This window comes from Phodopus roborovskii, unplaced genomic scaffold, assembly GCF_943737965.1.
Source record: "Phodopus roborovskii unplaced genomic scaffold, PHOROB, whole genome shotgun sequence".
Classification (NCBI taxonomy): Eukaryota; Metazoa; Chordata; class Mammalia; order Rodentia; family Cricetidae; genus Phodopus; species Phodopus roborovskii.
The window spans coordinates 6,190,886-6,211,040 of NW_026126625.1; the positions used below are offsets into that span (position 1 = coordinate 6,190,886).

The 20,155-nt window shown below is 39.5% G+C and overlaps 1 protein-coding gene across 1 annotated transcript in view; it reads right to left on the reverse strand.

The window, feature by feature from the left end:
- The window catches only part of Blm (BLM RecQ like helicase), a 60,378-nt gene that overhangs the window by 10,607 nt on the left and 29,616 nt on the right, over positions 1-20,155 (reverse strand). Inside the window, exons 12-16 of the mRNA XM_051206559.1 lie at positions 15,059-15,165; positions 14,157-14,317; positions 8,841-9,036; positions 4,222-4,412; positions 1,751-1,889 (exon numbers count right to left, since the gene is read on the reverse strand). Of these exons, the coding sequence (XP_051062516.1) occupies positions 1,751-1,889; positions 4,222-4,412; positions 8,841-9,036; positions 14,157-14,317; positions 15,059-15,165 (794 nt within the window). The remainder of the gene's footprint in view (positions 1-1,750; positions 1,890-4,221; positions 4,413-8,840; positions 9,037-14,156; positions 14,318-15,058; positions 15,166-20,155) is intronic.

A 20,155-nucleotide genomic window follows, 5' to 3' on the forward strand; every position in this document is an offset into this window, starting at 1 on the left:
CAGTTGCCTGAACTCTGATCCTCCCATTTCCACCTTCCAGGTGCTTAGAATTACAGGTGTATACACCCAGGTGTGTACCATCACCCCCAGCTCACAGAACTCTTAAAAAGAATTTTTACTTATATATTCACTGTGTGCACATATGTGCCATGGCTTAAGTTATAGGGCAACCTTGCAGGAATTGGTTCTCTCTCAACCACATGGGACCCAAGGACTGAACTCAGGTAGTCAGGCTGGGCAGCAGGCATCTTTACTTGCTGAGCCATCTTGTTGGCCCTCAAAGACCTTTTGACATTGTTTTCAGTGCTGGGGCTGAACCAAGGCTCTTCCACATGCTAAGTAAGAGCCTTTGAATCAGCTTTTCTAAATATCATCTCTGGTCCCACATATTTAATATCTAGTCTATTATAAAGTACATATTTAAGTATGTTTATTTAGTTAGTTATGTTTTGATAAAGCATATAAAATTCAGAAACCAAAATATAGCATTTCACCAGATCTCAAAAGAGGTGAAGTTAGAAGTGCCTTCAATGCCCCTTTCTCTTGTCAACCAAGAAAGGTTAAGATGACCTTTTCATTTTAACACAATTTTAAATGTTAAGTTAAAATTAAATTAAAAAAAGTTTGCTTTTTTCTTAAAAAAAAAAAAAAAAACAGGACAAGTTTTAAAAAAAAAACTTTTTGTTTTCCTTTCCTTTTCTTTTCTTTCTTGTTCTGGCCTGGCAGTGGTGGCACAAGCCTTTTATCCCAGCATTTGGGGAGTCAGATCTCTTTGAGGTTGAGGCAATTCTGGTCTACAGAGTGAGTTCTAGGACAGCCAGGGCTGTTACACAGAGAAACCCTATCTTGGAAAAAACAGATTTTTTTTTTTTTTAAAAAGATAGAGTCTCATTATTAGTTCTTATTGGTCTGGAAATAGCTATGTAGACCAGGATGGCTTCAAATTCATACAGACTTGCTTGCTTGTGTCTCAAGTGTTGGGACTAAAGGTGTGCACCACTACCAGGCTCAAAACACTTTTTGAGAGTCTGCTATACAATCCTGGCTAGCTTGAAATTCAATTCCTAGACAAGATTAGCTTTGAAACTGTGGTGATCTGTGATCTTCCTGTCTCTGCTTCCCAAGTGTAAACCAGGCTGGCCTCAAACTCAGAGATCTGTCTGCCTCCATCCCTGGAGGCTGGGATTAAAGGAGCGTGCCACCACCTCCCAGCTACTAATCTTTTATAAATCTACATGAAAAATCTAACAGAGATGTGGTCAAAGGTTTGTTTGAAATACTATTTTACCATTCCATTTTTTATAATTAAAAACATGTCCTGAAGTGAAACAACTTAAAATTAGGAGACTGACTGTATCTTGTCTTACACAAATGATATAAACTATATGGGCAATATGATAAATGACACCTTGTTAAGGGAGGGAGGAACAGAGAGAAGAATAAGGGTGACAACAAGTCACAATCTTACCCTACCCTTCCCATTCTCAGCCTCACTCTCCATTACCTTTAACTTGTACATGTTGTGCTAGGGTCAAGCCCAGGAATTAAAGGTATGTACCATGCCCAGCCATTCTGGATTTCTATATGTAGGCTCTGGGGATCAAGCTCAGGTCTTTGTGTTACCTTGCCAGTCCTATTATGTTTTTCTATGTGAAAACTCACCTTAGTGACTTTTTATTGCACTTGTATTCACTTCTTTAGATATTTAATTTTAACTGATATGATTCAAACAATACAGCAGATGACTTACCCAAGAAAATGTCAACCAGCATGTTCAGAGTAAATCGTCCAGAAGGACCTATAGTTCTTGTTCCTGGTGATGAACTGTGTTCTTGAACAAATCTTACAATATTTTTTACGTCATCCGTCACATCTTTTGTTTTATAATCCTATGAATAAAAAAATTACCATTTGCTGTAATTAAGATGAGGAGACCCAGATTGCTAGCGCTTAATATTAGTTGTGGTAAAACTTAAAATTCATTTTCACATTAAAATATAGATTAAAAACTAAGGAAGTTTCAAATGTTCATTCTTAAATTCTAGAATAATTAGGCCTCTATTGTGGGTTTATTATTGTTGCTTCAGACGTGTATCTTGTCTTTCAACTACCTACCAGCACTCTAAGTAGGAAAAGTAAGCCCTTCATTTTTCACAACTCCAGGAACAGTGCAGGGTATTTTATGTCCCTTATGAGACGATAGCCTTTAGGATGAAAAGCTCTGTCCATTAGTGCAATTCACAAATTCTCTCATCTTTCATCTTTGGTGCTACTGTTTTATTGACAAGTTCAGATATCTAGCTCTGGATTGTCTGAAATTCACTAAGTAGACCAGGCTAGCATTGAACTCATAGATATACTTAAGTGCTGGGATTAACTATATGGGCCACCAAACATGACAATCTCTTTTTGCCTAAACCATTTCTTTTTAGTTCCTCTTCTCATTTCCTCATCACTAGATGATCCTTCTGCTTTCATCTATCCTAGTTCTCCATATTGGTGTGGACCCTAAATTCCTAGAACATAGCCTGTCACAGAGCAGGTACTCTGCAAGGAAGTGACTGGCAGCATTTTTAGGATGTGGCAGGTGGAAAGGGCAATGAATCTACAGATTGCCCACCAAGAGTAAACTATCATCTGCTCTGTCTAGCCCTGCACATTGCTTTACCACTACTTATGAAGCTGTATTACATGTCTGCCTCCCTTCAGTGGGTGTTTCTGGCACACTGCAGGTAGTTAAATAATATAGCGAGTGAGCAAAAAGTCTGTAAACTGTGAGGTATCATAAACAATAGAACATGAAACTCAATGTCTGGAATACCAATAAATGGGAGTCTGAGACAGAAGGATTTGAGGCCAGCCTTGTCTACACTGAGTTCTAGGATAGCCTGGGCTACTATTCTAGCTTGATTTCTGTTGCTGTGATAAAACATTCTGACCAAATGCAACTTAGGGGAAAAAAAAGATTTATTCCAAATTACAAGGGTGTCTGTCACTGAGAGAAGTCAGTGCAGGAACTTGAAGCAGAAACCATGGAAGAACACTGCTTGGCTCATGCTTAGCAAGCTTTCGTACATAGGCCAGGATCATCTGCCCAGGGAATGTGGCTGCCCACAGTAGGCATCATAGGCTAATCTGATCTGGGCAATCCCTCAACTGAGACTCCCTTCTCAGATGACTCTAGGCTGTGGCAAGCTGAAATATAAAATAAAAAAGGTAGAGGCTTGGGAATACAGTTCTTTGGTAGAGCACTTACCTAGTATGCTTGATGTCCTAGGATCAATTCCCAGTACTGGGGAATTTTGTATGTGTATTTGTGTGTGTGAAATTACCTTAAGTACCCAATGAACAAATTTAACAGTCTCCAGGATTATTTTAGGTTAGGCAATATTAAGCTTATCCAGAAGTTATGTCATCATTATCATTACTTTTTGAGACGTGATCTTACTATGTAGCTCAGGTTGGCCTTAAACTTTCTCTTTCTCTCTCCTCGCAGTCTCTGAACTGCTGGGATTGTATCATCCCACCATTTTCATTGCTCTTTACAGTTAAACAAGCAATTTCCAAACATAATACTATAATTATGACTGTTTTGAGAATCAAATCTCTAAATATAAGTTATAGCTGAATTTAAAATACTCTGCTTGTCCATGTTGGATCTTTTAGTTTTTTGTTAATTTTGGAAAGGTTTCAAGTAGCCCTGGTTGGCATGGACGCATTTTATAGTGAAGGGCCACACTGAACCCCTGGTCTTCCTTCCGGCTACTGCCTCCTAAGTCCATATTCCACTATGCCGGCCTTATAGTTATTTCCTTACTTATTTTTTTAGTGACGGAGTTTCACAATGTAGCCTTGGCTGTCCTGGAATTCACTACGTAGACCTCAAACTTGGAAAGATCTGCTTGCCTTGTTTGCCACCACACCTGGCCTTTTTTTTTTTTTTTTTTTAAGTTAAAAAACCAACATGTCAGCAATTTTCTTAATTATTAAGTTTCTTTTCTTCTTCTTCTCCTTCTCCTTGGTTTCTTAAGATAAGGTTTAAGGTTTCTCTGTGTAATCCTTGCTGTCCTGGAACTTGCTCGGTAGGCTATCTGGCTTTAGACTCAAGAGATTGATCTGCCTGCCTGCCTGCCTGCCTGCTTGCCTCCTGAGTGCTGGAATTAAAGATGTGTACCACCACCACCCAGCAATTATTAAGTATTTTTAAATGACTTGACTTACCTTTGTTTTACAGCAATTGTCACAAGAAACATCTGGGTATTTCTTACAAAAATCAGGGTTAAATCCTTTTTCACCAAAGTAAGCTAAAAGCTGTATTCTTCTGCATTCTGTTATATTTTCACAGTAATGTACCATGCTATATAAATTATTGAAGTGCGTCTCCTTTGTATGATAGTTTCCATCTTTTTCCACTAAAAGAGATGAAGAGCAGAACAAAAAAAAAATTTTTTTCCCCCAGTTTTTTCAAGACAGGGTTTCTCAGAATAGCCTTGGCTGTCCTGGAGCTTGCTCTGTAGACCAGGCTGGCCTCAAACTCAAGAGATCCTCTTACCTCAGCCTCTGAGTGTTGGAATTAAAGGCATGCACTACCACTGCCTGGCTCAATGTAAACATTTTATAACACAAAACCAAGTGAATATAAAAATAAACCAAATGAATATATAAAAATAGTATTAGAGTAGATTCACATAACTTTCATTTCTACTTTAGTTTGATTTTGGAGATTAAGGTTTTGCTATGGTTAGATGAACTTTAAATAACCTTGCTACCTCAGTTTTCTGTGTGCTAGGACAGCAGACATGAACTGCCGTGCTCTGCTAGTTTTAAATACTAAGTAAGAAAATTACTATTTACAATGTAGTGTCAAAGGCATCCTTTTATACTGCAATTCACTGGATGTTGAAGTTCACTTCACATTTCATGGTTTTAATTTTATAGGAATGTTATATTTCTTTCTTTCTCTCTCTTTTTTTTTTTTTTGAGGTAAAACCTCCATTGTACCCCAAGATGGCCTTGAAATTGTGAAATCCCCCCCCCATTAGCCTCCAAAATACTAAGATTACTGGAATAAGCTATTTTACCCTAACATGTTTAATTTCCATTTTTCAAATTGAATTCTCATTTCATCTTTATTATCCCCAATGATAGAGATTTGAGTTATATATATATATTTTTTCCTGTAGGTAGATATATGCTGAGCTGTGTATCTAGAGGAAGCAGGTAGTCCCCATAGCTGAAATTCTAGTGAAACTAGAACTTCTAAAACTGTGGTCAAGAATCCAGAGGATTCTAGAGAACTCAGAGACAAGATATCCTTAATTTAAGAGAAATAGCAACACCTACCTATAACTATTGAACACCACTCTAACTAGTTATTTGTTTTGTTTTTTGTTTTTTGGTTTTTTTTTGTATTTTTTTTTTGGGGGGGTGTTTCGAGACAGGGTTTCTGTCTGTAGCTTTGGAGACTGTCCTGGAACTTGCTCTGCAGACCGGTCTGGGCTTACAGCGATCTGCTTGCCTCTGCCTCCCGAGTGCTGGGACTAAAGGCATGTGCCACCAACGCCCGGCGGTAGTTCATGATTTTAACATTGTATGACATTATATTTCTGGTGAAGCCATAGCTTTGTGAAGTTGTAATTTCTATAGGTGTTATGATAAAATGAGTAATGCAATAAAACAAACATGACCAGTATGGAAGTATACACCTGTAATCCCAGCCCTAGGAGGCAGGAGGATCATGAGTTTGATACAAGCCTAGGTTAGATAGTGAGACCCTGTCTCAAAACAAACAAACAAGACAGGACTGGCCAGGCACATTGTTGCACACCTTTAATTCTGGCAGAGGTCACAGAGGCAGACAGATTTCTATGAGTTTAAGACCAACTTGGTCTACATAGTGAGTTCTAGCTCAGCCAGGACTGCTACACAGCAAGACCCTATTTCCAATAATCACCACCACCTGACAAAAAGCCAGGACTAGGGATGTAATTCAGTGGTAGAGCTCTGCCCAGCCTGCACATGCAAGGCCCTTCGTTTTATCCCTAGTGCGCCCTACACAAGTTTACAGAAAATAGAATCTAGGAGTGGTAGTATCCTATTTGGTTCTGAGGTTTAAAAGCATGAAATGGGGCTGGTGAGATGGCTGAATGGGTTAAAGGAGCTTGCTGTTAAGCCACATGGTGAAAGGAAAGAACCAACTCATATAAGTCGTTCTTGACCACCACACATAGCAAACCAATTAAAATGCAAAAAAATCCACCCATGTATATTTTCCATTAATAGGCAATCATGGTTACTATTTTCCTTCCAGTTTTTTAGTATTTTTTTTTCAAATGGTTGCTAGGATATTAGGATTTAAATACTTACTAAATTATTTTTGCTTAACAATACAAATGAAATGTTTTTAAAGAGTTATAAAAGGTCATATCTTGATAAACCTATTTTGAGTTAAAAATATTATACATGAGACACTGTACTTAATGTACCTAAACTACTGAAGATCCTAGGTTAGTACATAGAACATAAACTGCTGGTTATTGACCCTTGTGGTTGGGGCTGTGTCAAGCTAAGGCTGCCCCCCCACATCACGAGAGAAGGCCAGACTGTATTTCACTAGCTCATTAAACTTCAGCACTAGGGGCTGGAGAGATGGTGCAATGGTTAAGTGTGCTGGCTGCTCTTGCAGAGGATGTGGGTTTGGTTCTCAGCATACACATGGCAGCTCATAATCAGCTATAACTCTAGCTCCAGGGAATCTATGACCTCTTCAGATGTCCGCAGGCACCAGGCACATGAGTGGTGTACATATACATTCAGGCACTTACATATACACATAAAATAAAAATTAGAATCCCCCAAACGTCTCCCCATAAAAATTTAAAGCATGGCTCAACTGAACGTTTAAACCTAATAAGGCAGAAATCAGTCAAGCCACCACGGACACAAGACTGCTTCTCCAGGTTTTGTTTAAAAACACAAATCAGCAAAACAAATGCACAATTCATTGCTTTGTGCTGAGAATCATTTTGGTATGGGATCATTCCGGGGTTCTGCGGCTCACTAGCTCTATGCCCCACATGCCTCTGCAAAGAGCTAAGTAATAGTCTTATCATCTAGAGCTGTGGTAAAGACAAAATGAGTTGATAGGCAATAAGCACTGAAAGCAGCATGAAGAGCTGGCTTGGTGGCTGAAGAGGCTGAGGCAGGGGGTCACAAGTTCAAGATCAACCCAGGCTACAAAATGAGACCATATTCAAAAAAAAAAAAAAAAAAACAAACGAAGGAAGGAACATGGAACATGCATATGGGAAGCTACCGTGCATGAGGCCATTCCTCCCATAGCTGCCCCCTCAAGGGTTTTGGGGGCAAGTGATAAATCTATTTGTAGCTCTCCTTTTTTCACAGGAGTAACTATTCTTCCCAAGCTAGCTTTTAAGAATAAGAAAGGGTAACAGAGGCAAGAGTCCCAGTGTGGCCAGTGCCATTTCCCACGCTCAGTATCTGTGCCCGAGTAAATGAGACAGTAGTCTCAAAAACACAGGAACAGGATTACAAAACATACTTAGCTATCACAGCAGAAAAAAAAAAAAGTGCACAAATGACAAAATCAAATTCTAAAATACAGATTCATTTGACCTACTAAGATGGGTGAAACTTATTCTAATACATAATTGTACAAATGCTAAAAGACATCTGCACAAGGCTATCCAGTACTATGTGATAATAACAGTGAATACAGCACAATGATAATAAACAACTTAAATAGCTATTAAGAGGGAACTGTTTTGGTAAACCCCAAATAATAATACTATGAAATTTTCTCTTAACACTATGTAATTGGAACAATATATATTTACATACACACATACATATATGAATCTATAATACAATTGAATTTACATTTTTAATTCCATTTTACTTATTTTGATAACATTCTTATGAAGAGTTTCTACCTTTAGTTATTTTCTCCCTGAGCCTCTATCCAGGCACCTTTTAAATAGGTGAAAGTGCGAATTTACATTTTTAAAATTACCTTTATTCATTTATGTCTGTTAAGCACACATACAGAATATGTACATGTATGTACATGTGCTAGCTCATATATGTGTGAAGGCCAGAGAACAACTTTTGGGGGGACTGACTCAGGTTATTAGACTCGGTGGCAAGCATCTAACCATTGAGACATCTTGCACACCACCATTTACATTTAAAAACACTTGCATTTGGAAAAGAGGAACACCAAATACAAGAGGCTGCCAGCCTCTAATGGAAAAGGATAAAAAAGAAGAGGGTGGCTGCTCTATTGCTGCTCTTTCCTTCTTCCTTTTTTCCTTTCTCTAAGACTGGGCTTTACCATCCTCCCTTGCTTCTTCTGAGACAGGGTTCATTATGCTGCCTAGAACAGCCTCATACCCAACTCCTAGGTCGAGTGAGCAACAGTCCTATCTCAGCTTCCCCAGGGAGTGAGACTCATCCATAGGCCGAGACCCAGCTTTCCCCACTCTCCCTTAAGCTGGATCATAGAACAAAAGTTTATTATTTCCCTTTTTATTTACTTATCTATCTTTCTGGAAATGGTGCTGGTCTGGGAAAGTATGAATCAGGAAGCCACTGTCTGGAGCTCGACCTGCCTGGTCTGGAAGTACTCTGTGTATGTCAGTATCAGTTGACTTAACAAACAAGTCTGTAGTACCTTCACACAATAAACTTCACAATACATCTTAAAATCCTCTATTTTTCTATGACTATTTAAGGAAAATAGGACCCAAATGCTATAACAACAGGGGTACACTGTTCTCATGAGCTGGAAACGACAATGTCACCAGAGGTGTTTGACTTACTCATTATGAGTCTCTTCAGTCTAGTCACATCGTGATAGGTATAGAAAAGCACGCAGTGAGAGACTTCCCCATCTCTTCCAGCTCGGCCGGATTCTTGGTAGTAACCCTCCACAGATTTAGGGAGAGATGCATGAATCACAAATCGCACATCAGGTTTGTCAATTCCCATTCCAAATGCAATTGTTGCACAGATAACCTGGTATAAAAATAAAAGCCTATTAGACTCATATACATTTAAAGGGACACTTTAATAAATAGATACTTCCAAAAGCTATCCCTGACCTTAAATAAAAATGTAAAATAACTGCACACAACAACCTAATATCTTAACTTGGTCCCAGTATTTAGCATGAACAAAGTAAGGTTTTCATACAGATAACTTACTATTCTACTCAGATCCAAGAAGGTAAAAAGTTGCTCAGGGTGGCAGGCTCTCCCTGTGCTGCCTGGTATTGCCATTTGAAGGGTCCACAATCAACTGCATCAGCCCTCTGTTTCTGACAGGGATATGGCGGGTGTTGCTTACACAGCCATGGCGTCCAAGTTCAGGTGCATAAACAATGCCTTGAGCCCTCAGAGCTAACTGTTGCCAGCTCTTTCCATACTTAGGAACAATGACATTCTCATCTGCTCCCTCATTAGTCTTCCACATAGTACCACGTGATCACACACTAACTTAGTTTTCAACAGTTGATTTCAAAGTAAAAGCTTATGAAATTTTAGCCTTTTTTAAAATTTAATTTAACTTAGCCTAAGTTGCTTATACAAATTTGTTTTCAAGAGTATCTATTTTAAGGTTTGAAGAGATGGTTCAGTTGTTAGGGTATATGCTGCTCTTCAGAGGATCAGAGTTCAGTTTCCAGCACCCATGTTGAGCAGTTCACAACTGTCTGTAAGCTACAAGTGATCCGATGCCCTCTTCTGGCTTTTGTGAGCACCTGCACTCCGTACACAGAATTAAAAATGAAATAAGCTGGGCTTTGCAAGCACCTCTATACTTCCCTGAAACTCTAGCTCCAGGGGAAATCCAACACCGATGCCAGACTGAAGGCACCTGCATTCACATGTGTACATTCTGTCCCCCTACCACATACACATAGTTAAGCATAAAAAAAAAAATTAAAAAAAAAAAAGACTATCTATTTCACTTGAAAACCTAGGACTTACCTGACCAAGGCCAAAATACTGTATGTTCAGGCAAAATTACATTATACAAATAAAGCTGTCTTTTTTTAGCCCTTAAAAAAAAAATGACTTGCTATTGCAAGAACAGCATTTCATAAGTGACAGAAATATCTAGCAGTCATACTAAGGGTAATGACATGGTTTTGCCACTATGACTAAAAGAGGAACTACAAACCACATGCACAGGGTTAGCAAATCAGTACAGTGTTAGCATGGGATGCACTGTCTTATATTCAAGGTTACTCATCCATCTAAACTTAAGGCTCTTTGATGAAAAGGAAATGTCCCCAGAAAGAGAACGTTTACTGCAGTCTCTAATGATAGAGAGCTGGCAAAAGGCTGTGCCAATGAGAGGTGCTAGCCCACAGCTCCACCAGTGACCTGCAGGGCTCTCCAAGGCAGGGTGCACCTCCCAGTGTTAGGGGAGTACATGGCTGTGAAGCACATGACACAGGTTATCAAGAAGCCAAATGATGTCAATTCTTTCTGAAAGTTTTTCCTTTTGTTTCTATTTGTGACAGGCTCTCATGTAGCCCAGGTTGGTTCAAACTCTTGAGCCTCTGTCCTCAGCCTCACAAGTAATGGAATCACAGGCACAAGCTACCATGTTCTATAATGAACACTTTTATACAACTGGGAAAATGGCTTTGTTGAATTCTAACTTCCTTATTTCTATGCTGTTTTTAAAACTTAATGCTAGCTGGCTGTTGGTGGCACACACCTTTAATCCCAGCACTCAGGAGGCAGAGGAGGTAGACCTTTGTTAGTTCAAGGCTAGCTTGGTCTACAGAGTGAGTTCCAGGATAGCCTCCAAAGCAATACAGAGAAACCATGTCTCAAAAAAACCAAACCAACCAAACAAAAAAACCCAAAAATCAAAACAAAACCTTGATGCTACCCTCATTCTTTTAATTAATTAATTAATCAGTTTTTTTTTTTAAAGACAAAAAACTTGCTATGTAGACCAGTCTTCAAGCTCACAGATATCCTCCTGCCTCTGTTTACCTAGAGCTGAGATTAAAGGTGTGTACACAATACCGGGCTCACATATATGTATATATGTATGCACATATGTATTTTAACCAAAAAATTTGAACTCTTAATTTTATATGCTGAAGATAAATTTTTTTTTTTGTTTGTTTTGTTTTATAAGACGGGTTTTCTTTGTGTAGCTCTGGAGTTTGTCCTGGAACTTGCTTTGTAGATGGGGCTGGCCCCAAACTCACAGAGATCTGCCTGCTTCTACCTCTGAAGATACAATTTATGTTGCTGTTTACCTTTTGTTTACCTATGTGCAAGTGCTTAGTTTTTAAGTCATTGTTAGCAATCTTTTTCTTCTGGGGCATTTTAAAGCTTAGTTTTTCAATTACTCAAGAGCATATACATAATAAAACACCAATTACAATTGATACTTTCCACTTAACCTGTATTTTAAAAAATTATTATATGTGCACACCCTGTTGTGCGTATTGATGTGATGCATGCTTATGAGTATGTATGACTACATGACTGTATGTGCAGTGTGGTGTACATATGTGTGCATGTGCACAATATGCAGGCTTCTATGCCTGTGTGAGTGCATGCAGAGACCAGAGTGGAACCTTGGGTCCTTTTCTATAGCTCTTTGCTTTCCTGCCTTGAGGCAATGGCTTCCACTGGAAAGGCAGCTAGCTAGGCTGGCCAGCCAGGGAACTGCCTGTCTTTCTACTCACAGTGCTGTTACAGGCATGCACAGCTGTGCCTTGCTTTTGTTTCTTCCCCCTTCTGTGTATGTGCATGTATGGCGCTTGTGTATGGAGGCCAGAAGTTGAGTTTTTCTTTATCACTCTCTCCTTTGTTGAGGCAGGGTCTCTTACTTGAACCCAGAATTTACCTACACATAGTCAGTCTGGTTAGATAGCTTGTCCTGGTGACATTTACATAGGTTCTGGGAATCTGAACTCCAGTCGATCCTATGCATGAACAGTAAGTACTTTAACCACTGAACCATCTTCCTAAAATTGTTAAAAATTATTTATCTATATAGCCTTGTGGTTCAGGCTGGCCTGGAACTCATGGCAAGCTTCCTGACTCAGTCATATACCACTGGACCCAGTGCTATGTTTTATTTTAAAATAAAATACATTTATTTATTATGTGTCAAATGTGTGTGTGTGTAAATGTACACATGTGCATCTACACATGTGATGGTCAAAATATAACTTGTGAGAATTGATGTTTTCCTTTCTCCATGGGGGTCCCTGGGATCTAACTCTGATAGTAATTTTTGGTGGCAAGCACCTTAACTCACTGAGCTATCTCTTCAGCTCTGTATATTTTATTTTGGTGTAAGAATCTAAAATGGGACAGGTGGTGGCGGCTCATGCCTTTAATCCCAGCACTTGAGAGGCAGAGGCAGAGGCAGGAGGATCTTTGTGTTTGAGGCCAGAGGAAACCCTGTCTTGAAAAAACAAAAAAACAACAACAACAAAAACAAAACCCAAACAGACAAACAAAAACAAGTGCAGCATATGTTCTTATGTTCTTACCCATGAAACAAACAATCCCTCATCTGTTTGGGTTTAATTTTTTTTTTTTTGAGATGGGGCCTCATGTAGCCCAAACCAGCCTCAAACTCAGCATATGGTTGAGGATGACCTTGAATTTCAGATGTACCTGCCTCCACATCCTGAGCAGGAAGGTTACAGACATGTATTACCATGTGCAGTTTTATGAGGTACCTAGGACCGAACCCAGAGCCCTATGCATGAGCTACATCTCCAACCTCAAACCTTATTAAATTTTTATACTTTATCGTTTATTGTTTTTACATGTAGCCAACTACAAATCAGTGTTCATGATAGTATTCTTATTTTGTTTTGAACAGAGTTTCTCTATGTAGCCCTGGGTGTCCTGGAACTCAGATTCACTTGCCTCTGCCTCCCAATTAGGATTAAAGATTAAAGGCATACAACATCACTACTTGGCCATGTTATTGTTCTTATTGCCAAATTTCTTTATCTCTACTTGAATATTCATCTAGGAAAATTTTAGAGAAAGTTTTTCAAAGGAAAACCTATTGGGACTTTGATGAGTTAAATAGACAGACTTGTTTGAGAAGACTGAACTGTGCCTATTTCAGTGAAGATAAACCAAAAACTGCTTTCTTATCTGAAGTCATTTTTTCTTTTGAAGCAGGGTCTCATATTATATCCTAGGCTGGCTTGGAACTCTTGGCAAACCTCCTACCTCAGTCACCTGAGTTGCAGCAATGGGCCACCACACCTGGCTCTGCCTTTTGTCATTTTCAACACAAATGACAATGAATGGCTAATCTCCCCACTTCTGACTCTGAAGACTCTCCTGTGTTTGGTACATGTATCCTTTAAATTTGTTTGTTTGGTTTTTTGAGACAGGGTTTCCTCTGTGTGGCACTGGCTGTCCTGGATCATTCTCTGTAGCTAAGGCTGCCCTCCAACTAGGAGATCTGCCTGCCTATGCCTTTCAAGTGCTGGGATTAAAGGTGTGTGTGCCCCCATGGCCAGCTGGTACATGTATCTTATGAATTAATGTAGAATACATTTGACTACTTCATCTGTGTCCACTATACTGCTGAAGTCTTCCTTGGATGCAATGAATATTCTTAGGATGAATCCCTATTCCTTATTACTATAAATAACATTTTAGCCCTTGACTCAATTTTTGTTTCCTTTCCCCATTACATTCTCAAATTATTCACTGGATCATGGATTCACTGTCAGTCTTATTTTTGATGTTTATTACCTTTAAGATAAAAACAAGCCCGCAGAGTCACCAAGCCTGAAGATGTAAGTCCCATAACTGGAACCCACATGGTGGGAGGCAAGAACAGTCTCCTGAAAGCTGTCTTGTGACATCCATACAATATGTAGTATGGCATATGTATGGCATATTCTCCAGCATACATGCATGCATGCACTCACGCACGCAAAAACATACACACACATCCCTACCTTATGAAAACAAAACAAACAAACAGAAAACAAAGCTAGGTAAAAGGCAGAAGCAGAAGAATTGCCCTGAGTTCAAGGCTGGTCTCTATTACATAGCAAGACCCCTGTTTCAATCCAAAAACTGCACCCTGGAGGGTTTACTGACTTCTGCAAGCATCACCTGGCAGCCATCCTGGTTGATCCACTTGTTCTGCACCTCATCTCTGGCAGAATCACTGAGGCCTGCATGGTAAGCCAGAGCAGCAAGACCATCTCTCTGTAACGTGTCAGCCATTGTGTCACATTCCCTCCTGGAGAGGCAGTAAATTATCCCCGAGTCATCTGCCAAAGAAGCAAGAGGATTGAGGCAGCAGAAGCGGGGCTTTTCACTTAAACAACACATGTACAGTTTCATAGCCTTCTTATGACTCAGGGTGGTCACACAAAAGAGCTCAAGCAGGAAGTTCATGAACACAGGAGTAAGACTGGACTTGTAACCCTGTTCCTGCAAGGGCAACCTGGACTAATCCTGGACTGTCTCACACCAACTCTACAATGGTTTAAAAGCTCAATAAGCAACATACGGGGGTAATTAAGATAAAGAATTATGAAACAAACACACTATAACAAAAGTGCTTCCTATGTTTATGAAAGTCATGGGGAACTGATCAAGATGCTGAAAATGGGTTACATGGGAAACTGTTAAGAACAGCAGAATCTTATTTTAGTTAACCTAACTCAAAGGCAAACATACTTGGAGAAGGCACTAAAACAAAGGGCTATGTTATTCATATACTGATAGGCGCCAGAGAAAAAGACACTAAAACCAAGAATTATAATGTAGGTGTGTAGGAGGCATATTTAATATATTTTTCTTAAGGTTTATTGTTATTGAGCCAAATGAGATTTTCAAATTATAATATTCCCCACAAATATCAAGTTGGTGCGATCATAATGCAAAAAGAAATGTTTAATATGCAATTTTATATATTCTATTATAGTACAGTATAAATAGAAATGACTTTTTAAATCCTTTTAGACATAATTACTTTTAGAAATAATAAATTACATGACTATACTCACATGGGTGATGTTTTCTGATCCATTCTAGGCAATCAAATGCCACTTTTTTGGGTTTCTTTGGTAACACATAGTATTTCAGATTGTGTCTGTTAAAGCTCATGCTAAACCTAAAAGATTCAAACATAAAATTTAAGTACTGTGAAAAAAATATAGTTTCACCCACTATCATAGGCTGAATGTTTTTCACCCAAAACATTTCTCCCAATGTCATGGTATTAAGAGGTGGGGGCTTGGGGAGGTAATTAGGTGGAGAGGGGAGGTAATTAGAAGAGAAAGGGTCACCAAGGACATTAGGATCCTTACAAACACAAAGGGACTGGAGAGAGAGATTAGCTGTTAAGAGCAGACACTGCTCTATCAGAGGACTGGAATTTGGATCCCAACACCCACATTAGACATCTCAGAAACGTCTGTAACTGCAGCTCCAATAGAGAACACTTCTTCCAGTCTCCACACAGACACAAGGATGTGTGCATACATGACATAGTAAAATAAATCTTAAAGAAAGAAAGGAAGGAAGAGAAAAAAAAAAAACAACATCCAAACAGAGACCTCACTGACCCTTCCCTCCACAGTACTAATGGCTCCAATGGAAACACCACCAGTTCAAAACAGGGAGAGGGATCCTATCAGACAAAGGATAACTTGGAACTTTGACCTTGTTTTCTTGGAATCCAGAACCACAAGAAATAAACGTATGTTGTCTGAGTTACCCAGTCTGTGACACTGCTATAGCAGCTGAAATGAAGGCAGCATCTTCAAATATTAAAGGCTGACGTTTCTACTATGCAAATCTCATGAATAAGCTGTCTTATAGTGCCAATTATCCCTGGCAGGTGACATAATGGAACACTGAAATGGACATTAGGTTAAGAATTAAGGATTTTAAAAAGAAGATATCTACAGACTAGATGACAGAGACAAGGACTGCAGATAAAAGGAAAAAGACAAGTACAGTCTCAAAGATGATGTGGACCAAAACCAGAGTCAGGGTCTAGGGAGATGGCACAGAGGGGAAAGTGCATGCTGCACAATCATGAGGCTGAGTTTGAATCCCTAGCACCCATGCGAAAAGTTCGGAAGTGGCCTGCTCCAGTAATCTTGCCACTGGCAGGTGATGACAGGAGGGTGCCAGGAACTCACCTTGATAGCCAGGTAAAGTCTAGCCTAATTGCTGAGCTCCAACTTCATCAAGACACACTATCTCAATGATAGTGGAAGGAAAGACACCAGATGCTGACCTCTGGCTTATGCACATAGTAGTACATATACTTACATACATACGTACATATGAATACAACACACACATATGTACACACACTCACAGTTTCATTTTTAAACACAGAGATTGAAAAATAGACTGTCTAAAAATCAAACAGAAAACAGAGATGGCTAAAAGATTTAAATGATTAAAGAAAATTATACAGTAAGCGTAACTTCAATATTTAAAAAGATAAAAGGAGACACTAAATAAGCAAATAGAGCATGGACCACTTTGCTTTTGCTCTGGGCTGCAAAGACAGTGACTCTGACACAGACTCCTCTTCCTCTAGGTGACTGCTCTTGGCTTCCACTTACTCCGTCATGTGTCTTCTGTACATTCTCTGTATCATCTCCTGAATTCAGGCCTCTTCTGTGAATTCTTTCTGTCTATATTCTCCCTTTACCTCTTTCCCTCCCATAGCAGGTTTCAGGTTTCTCAGGAGATCCAGATCTGTCTTTAACAGCCAATCACACACCTCATTTTAATGCTTACCACTTTCCTTCTTTTTCTGCTGCTACCATTCTATCTAAGATTTGCTGTGATGTTTTTATTTCCTGTTGCTTAAATATTATTTATTAGTTGGGTGGTGATAGCACACTCCTGTAATTCCAACACTCAGAAGGCTGAGGCAGGCAGATCTCTGTGAGTTCGAGGCCAGCCTGGTCTACAGAGTGGGTCCAAAGCTATAGAGAAATCTTTCTAAAAAAAACCAAAAAAAAAAAAAAATTTTTTTTTATTAATTATGGATGTGTGTGTGTCCATGGCATATGTGCAGAAATCCCAGGGCTCAAACTTAGGTTGTCAGTCTGTGTGACAAACACCCTTACCCACTGTACCATCTTCATGGGCTCCCTATTATTTTTTAAACTAAAGCGATTAGAAGGGTTATGACAGGGTTCCTAGGCCAGGGGCTCTCTACCGGTCCAGGTGTATTCTTCCTGTTGGAACAAGTTCATGTAGAGCACAGCCATATCTGTGCCTGAATCAACATTGCAAACAGTTAGCAACCTCAGGTTACTTGTATACAGGGCCTGGGACAAAGGTGAGGGAGAACCACCACTGGCTTACTGTACTGGATTCTAAACTGAGCTGGATGGGCATGCAGTGGTAATCAGAGTCTCTGATATTCCCACTCCATGCCATCAGCTCTACCCACTCTCACAGCTTTACATGTTGGCAGGGCTTCCCTACACCTCTGACTTCTTATCCCTTTGCCTACTTCTCAGATAAGAAGTACCTCCAAATGTCTGGGCGTCTTTCTTCTCTCTGTCTTCCCAACTGCCCCTCAGCTTAGGTTATTTTAGGAATCCTGAACCACCTTCCAATATATTTAGAGCAGTGGTCTAAAGCAGAAGTGTGCATACCCCAGGGCTTCAAGACTTTCTAAGAGCACATGAGGAAGATCTCAACCTGTGGGTTGCAACCCCTTAGGCACTGAACAACCCTTTCACAGGGGTCACCTAAGACCATCAGGAAACACAGATATTTATATTATGATTTGTAACAGTAGTAAAATTACAGTTACAAAGTAGCAACAAAAATAACTTTATGGTTGGGGTCACCACAACATAAGGAACTGTACTAAAGGGTAGCAGCATTAGGAAAGTTGTGAACCACCCTCTAAGGAACCCAAAGCCCCAGCTTTCATGTCTATTTTCCCTAGAACAGAAATGAGAATGGCCCTGCTCTCCAGTTATCTGGCTGGTTGTTCTGTTCCCATTTCTTACTATATAGGCCTCTTTCTACTTTCTAAATAAAACAATGAAATTTCACATTCCACCCATTCCAGATTTTACCACCACACATTGTCTCAGGGCATCAAACAAGACAAAGTAAATTATGGCATGGGTATAGGTGAAATTTCTTCCATCAAGCATCAGAAACCCGTGTTTATCAGGGTTATATATTTTTTGTTAAGGGTAAAGAGCATCATTGGGAACAGAGAACTCCAGCCTTAACAGAGTTCTGATTACAGAGGTAATATCATCAATGTGGTGGGCAAGATGACTCTCACCTCAGCAGGGCTGACCCTGAAATTGCCACAGAATGCAGGGCTCTGAGTCATATGGTAACACTATTTAACAACCATTTACCACCAGACAAGATGATATGGAGTTCAAAGCTAGACAGAGATGACTAGTGAGACCCTGTTCAAAGAATCTGCCTAGCTATATGAATGATGAAGAAATTTCTAGAATTATGTGAGCTGATGGTGGGCTTCCTACTGATGGGAATGCCAGGGGAAATATGTGTAGGAATGACTTTTTGCCTACCCACTTCCCATTTTAAACTACATTTTATGTTCAGAAAAGCGTTTTATTCATTTAAAACAACAAATGCTTTGGATCATGGGATCCAAACATTGGGATGTACATGGATGGAGAAGTCAGAACCCTCTTAGATGGTGCAGCCTCTTTGGAAGACAGCTTGATAGTTCTCTAAAGGGTGAAACGGGATGGAGAAGTTAAGCGCATGTAAGTATAGTGGAAGTGCTGAGTCTAGCACCCAGCACCTACAGTAGCACCTTAAATCTGCCTGCAATTAGTTCCAGGGGTCCAGTTGCCTCTTCCCACTTCACAAGCACCTGAATTAGTCCCTACATACATATACATATGCGCGCTCACACACACACACACAGCTAGGAATATACAGAGAAATGAACATATATGCCACACTAAAATTGTATATGCATATAATAGCACTACTTATAACACATGTCTACACAAAAACAGATTGATCCTAATACTACACTAGAAAGAAAATACTACAACACCACAATGGAATATGTTTTGTAGCAACAAATCTTTTTAAAAATAATTTATTTAACCTTATTTTATGTGCTTTGGTGTGAGGGTGTCAGATCCCTGGAACTGGAGTTAGACAGTTGTGAGCCGCCATGTGGGTGCTGGGAATTGAACCCGGGTCCTCTGGAGGAGCAGCAGTGCTCTTAACAGCTGAGCCATCTCTCCAGCAACAAATATTGAAAATATTTTGCTAAAAAGTAGTTAAGGGGACAGTGAGATGGCTTACTGGGTAAGAGCATTTGCTGCCAAATCTGATGACCCAACTTTGATCCCCAGGATCTACGTGTAGAAGAAGAGAGCTAACTCTAGTGAGCTTTCCTCTGTCCTCCACATGCTTGCCGTGGGGTAGACACACACACACACACACACACACACACACACACACACACACACACACACACAATTTAAGAAGTGGTCATTCATAAAAGTTCATATATACACAGAATGAATGTCTATGTCACACCCTGTATAGGCAAAGCTACGCACAGAAAGTACATTAGTGGTTGCCAAGGACTGGTGTGGTAAGTGGAGAAAAGGGGAAGGAGACTATTGATAATAGGTAAGGGTTTTAGAGGGTGGCAAAAGTTCTCAAACTATGGTGATGGTGTACAAATTAGAATACACCATAAACCACTGGATCACACATTAAAAATGTGAGCTGGATGATGTGGATGTATCTTATTAGAAACATCTGGAACATAACATAATTTGAAATTTTGTTTGGTTTGTGACATAATTGGAAAAACAGAACTATTTACTACTTAATTTGGTCAAATAAACCTTAACCAAAAAGAATAAAATGAAGTGAAATTTGAACATAAACTTGTAGATCACAAATCTAACTAAAACCAAAACAAACAAATCATTCTACCACAAAAGGTCTGAAGGCCACTAATGGAGAGCAACATTTAAACAGTTTGTTACAATGGAAAAGTAAACAGACCCTCAGAGTTTATTGCTTATAACAAATCCTACATTGCCTGTTGGAAAATAGGATGTTAGGGATCACTAGATACCCAGCTAGGGACA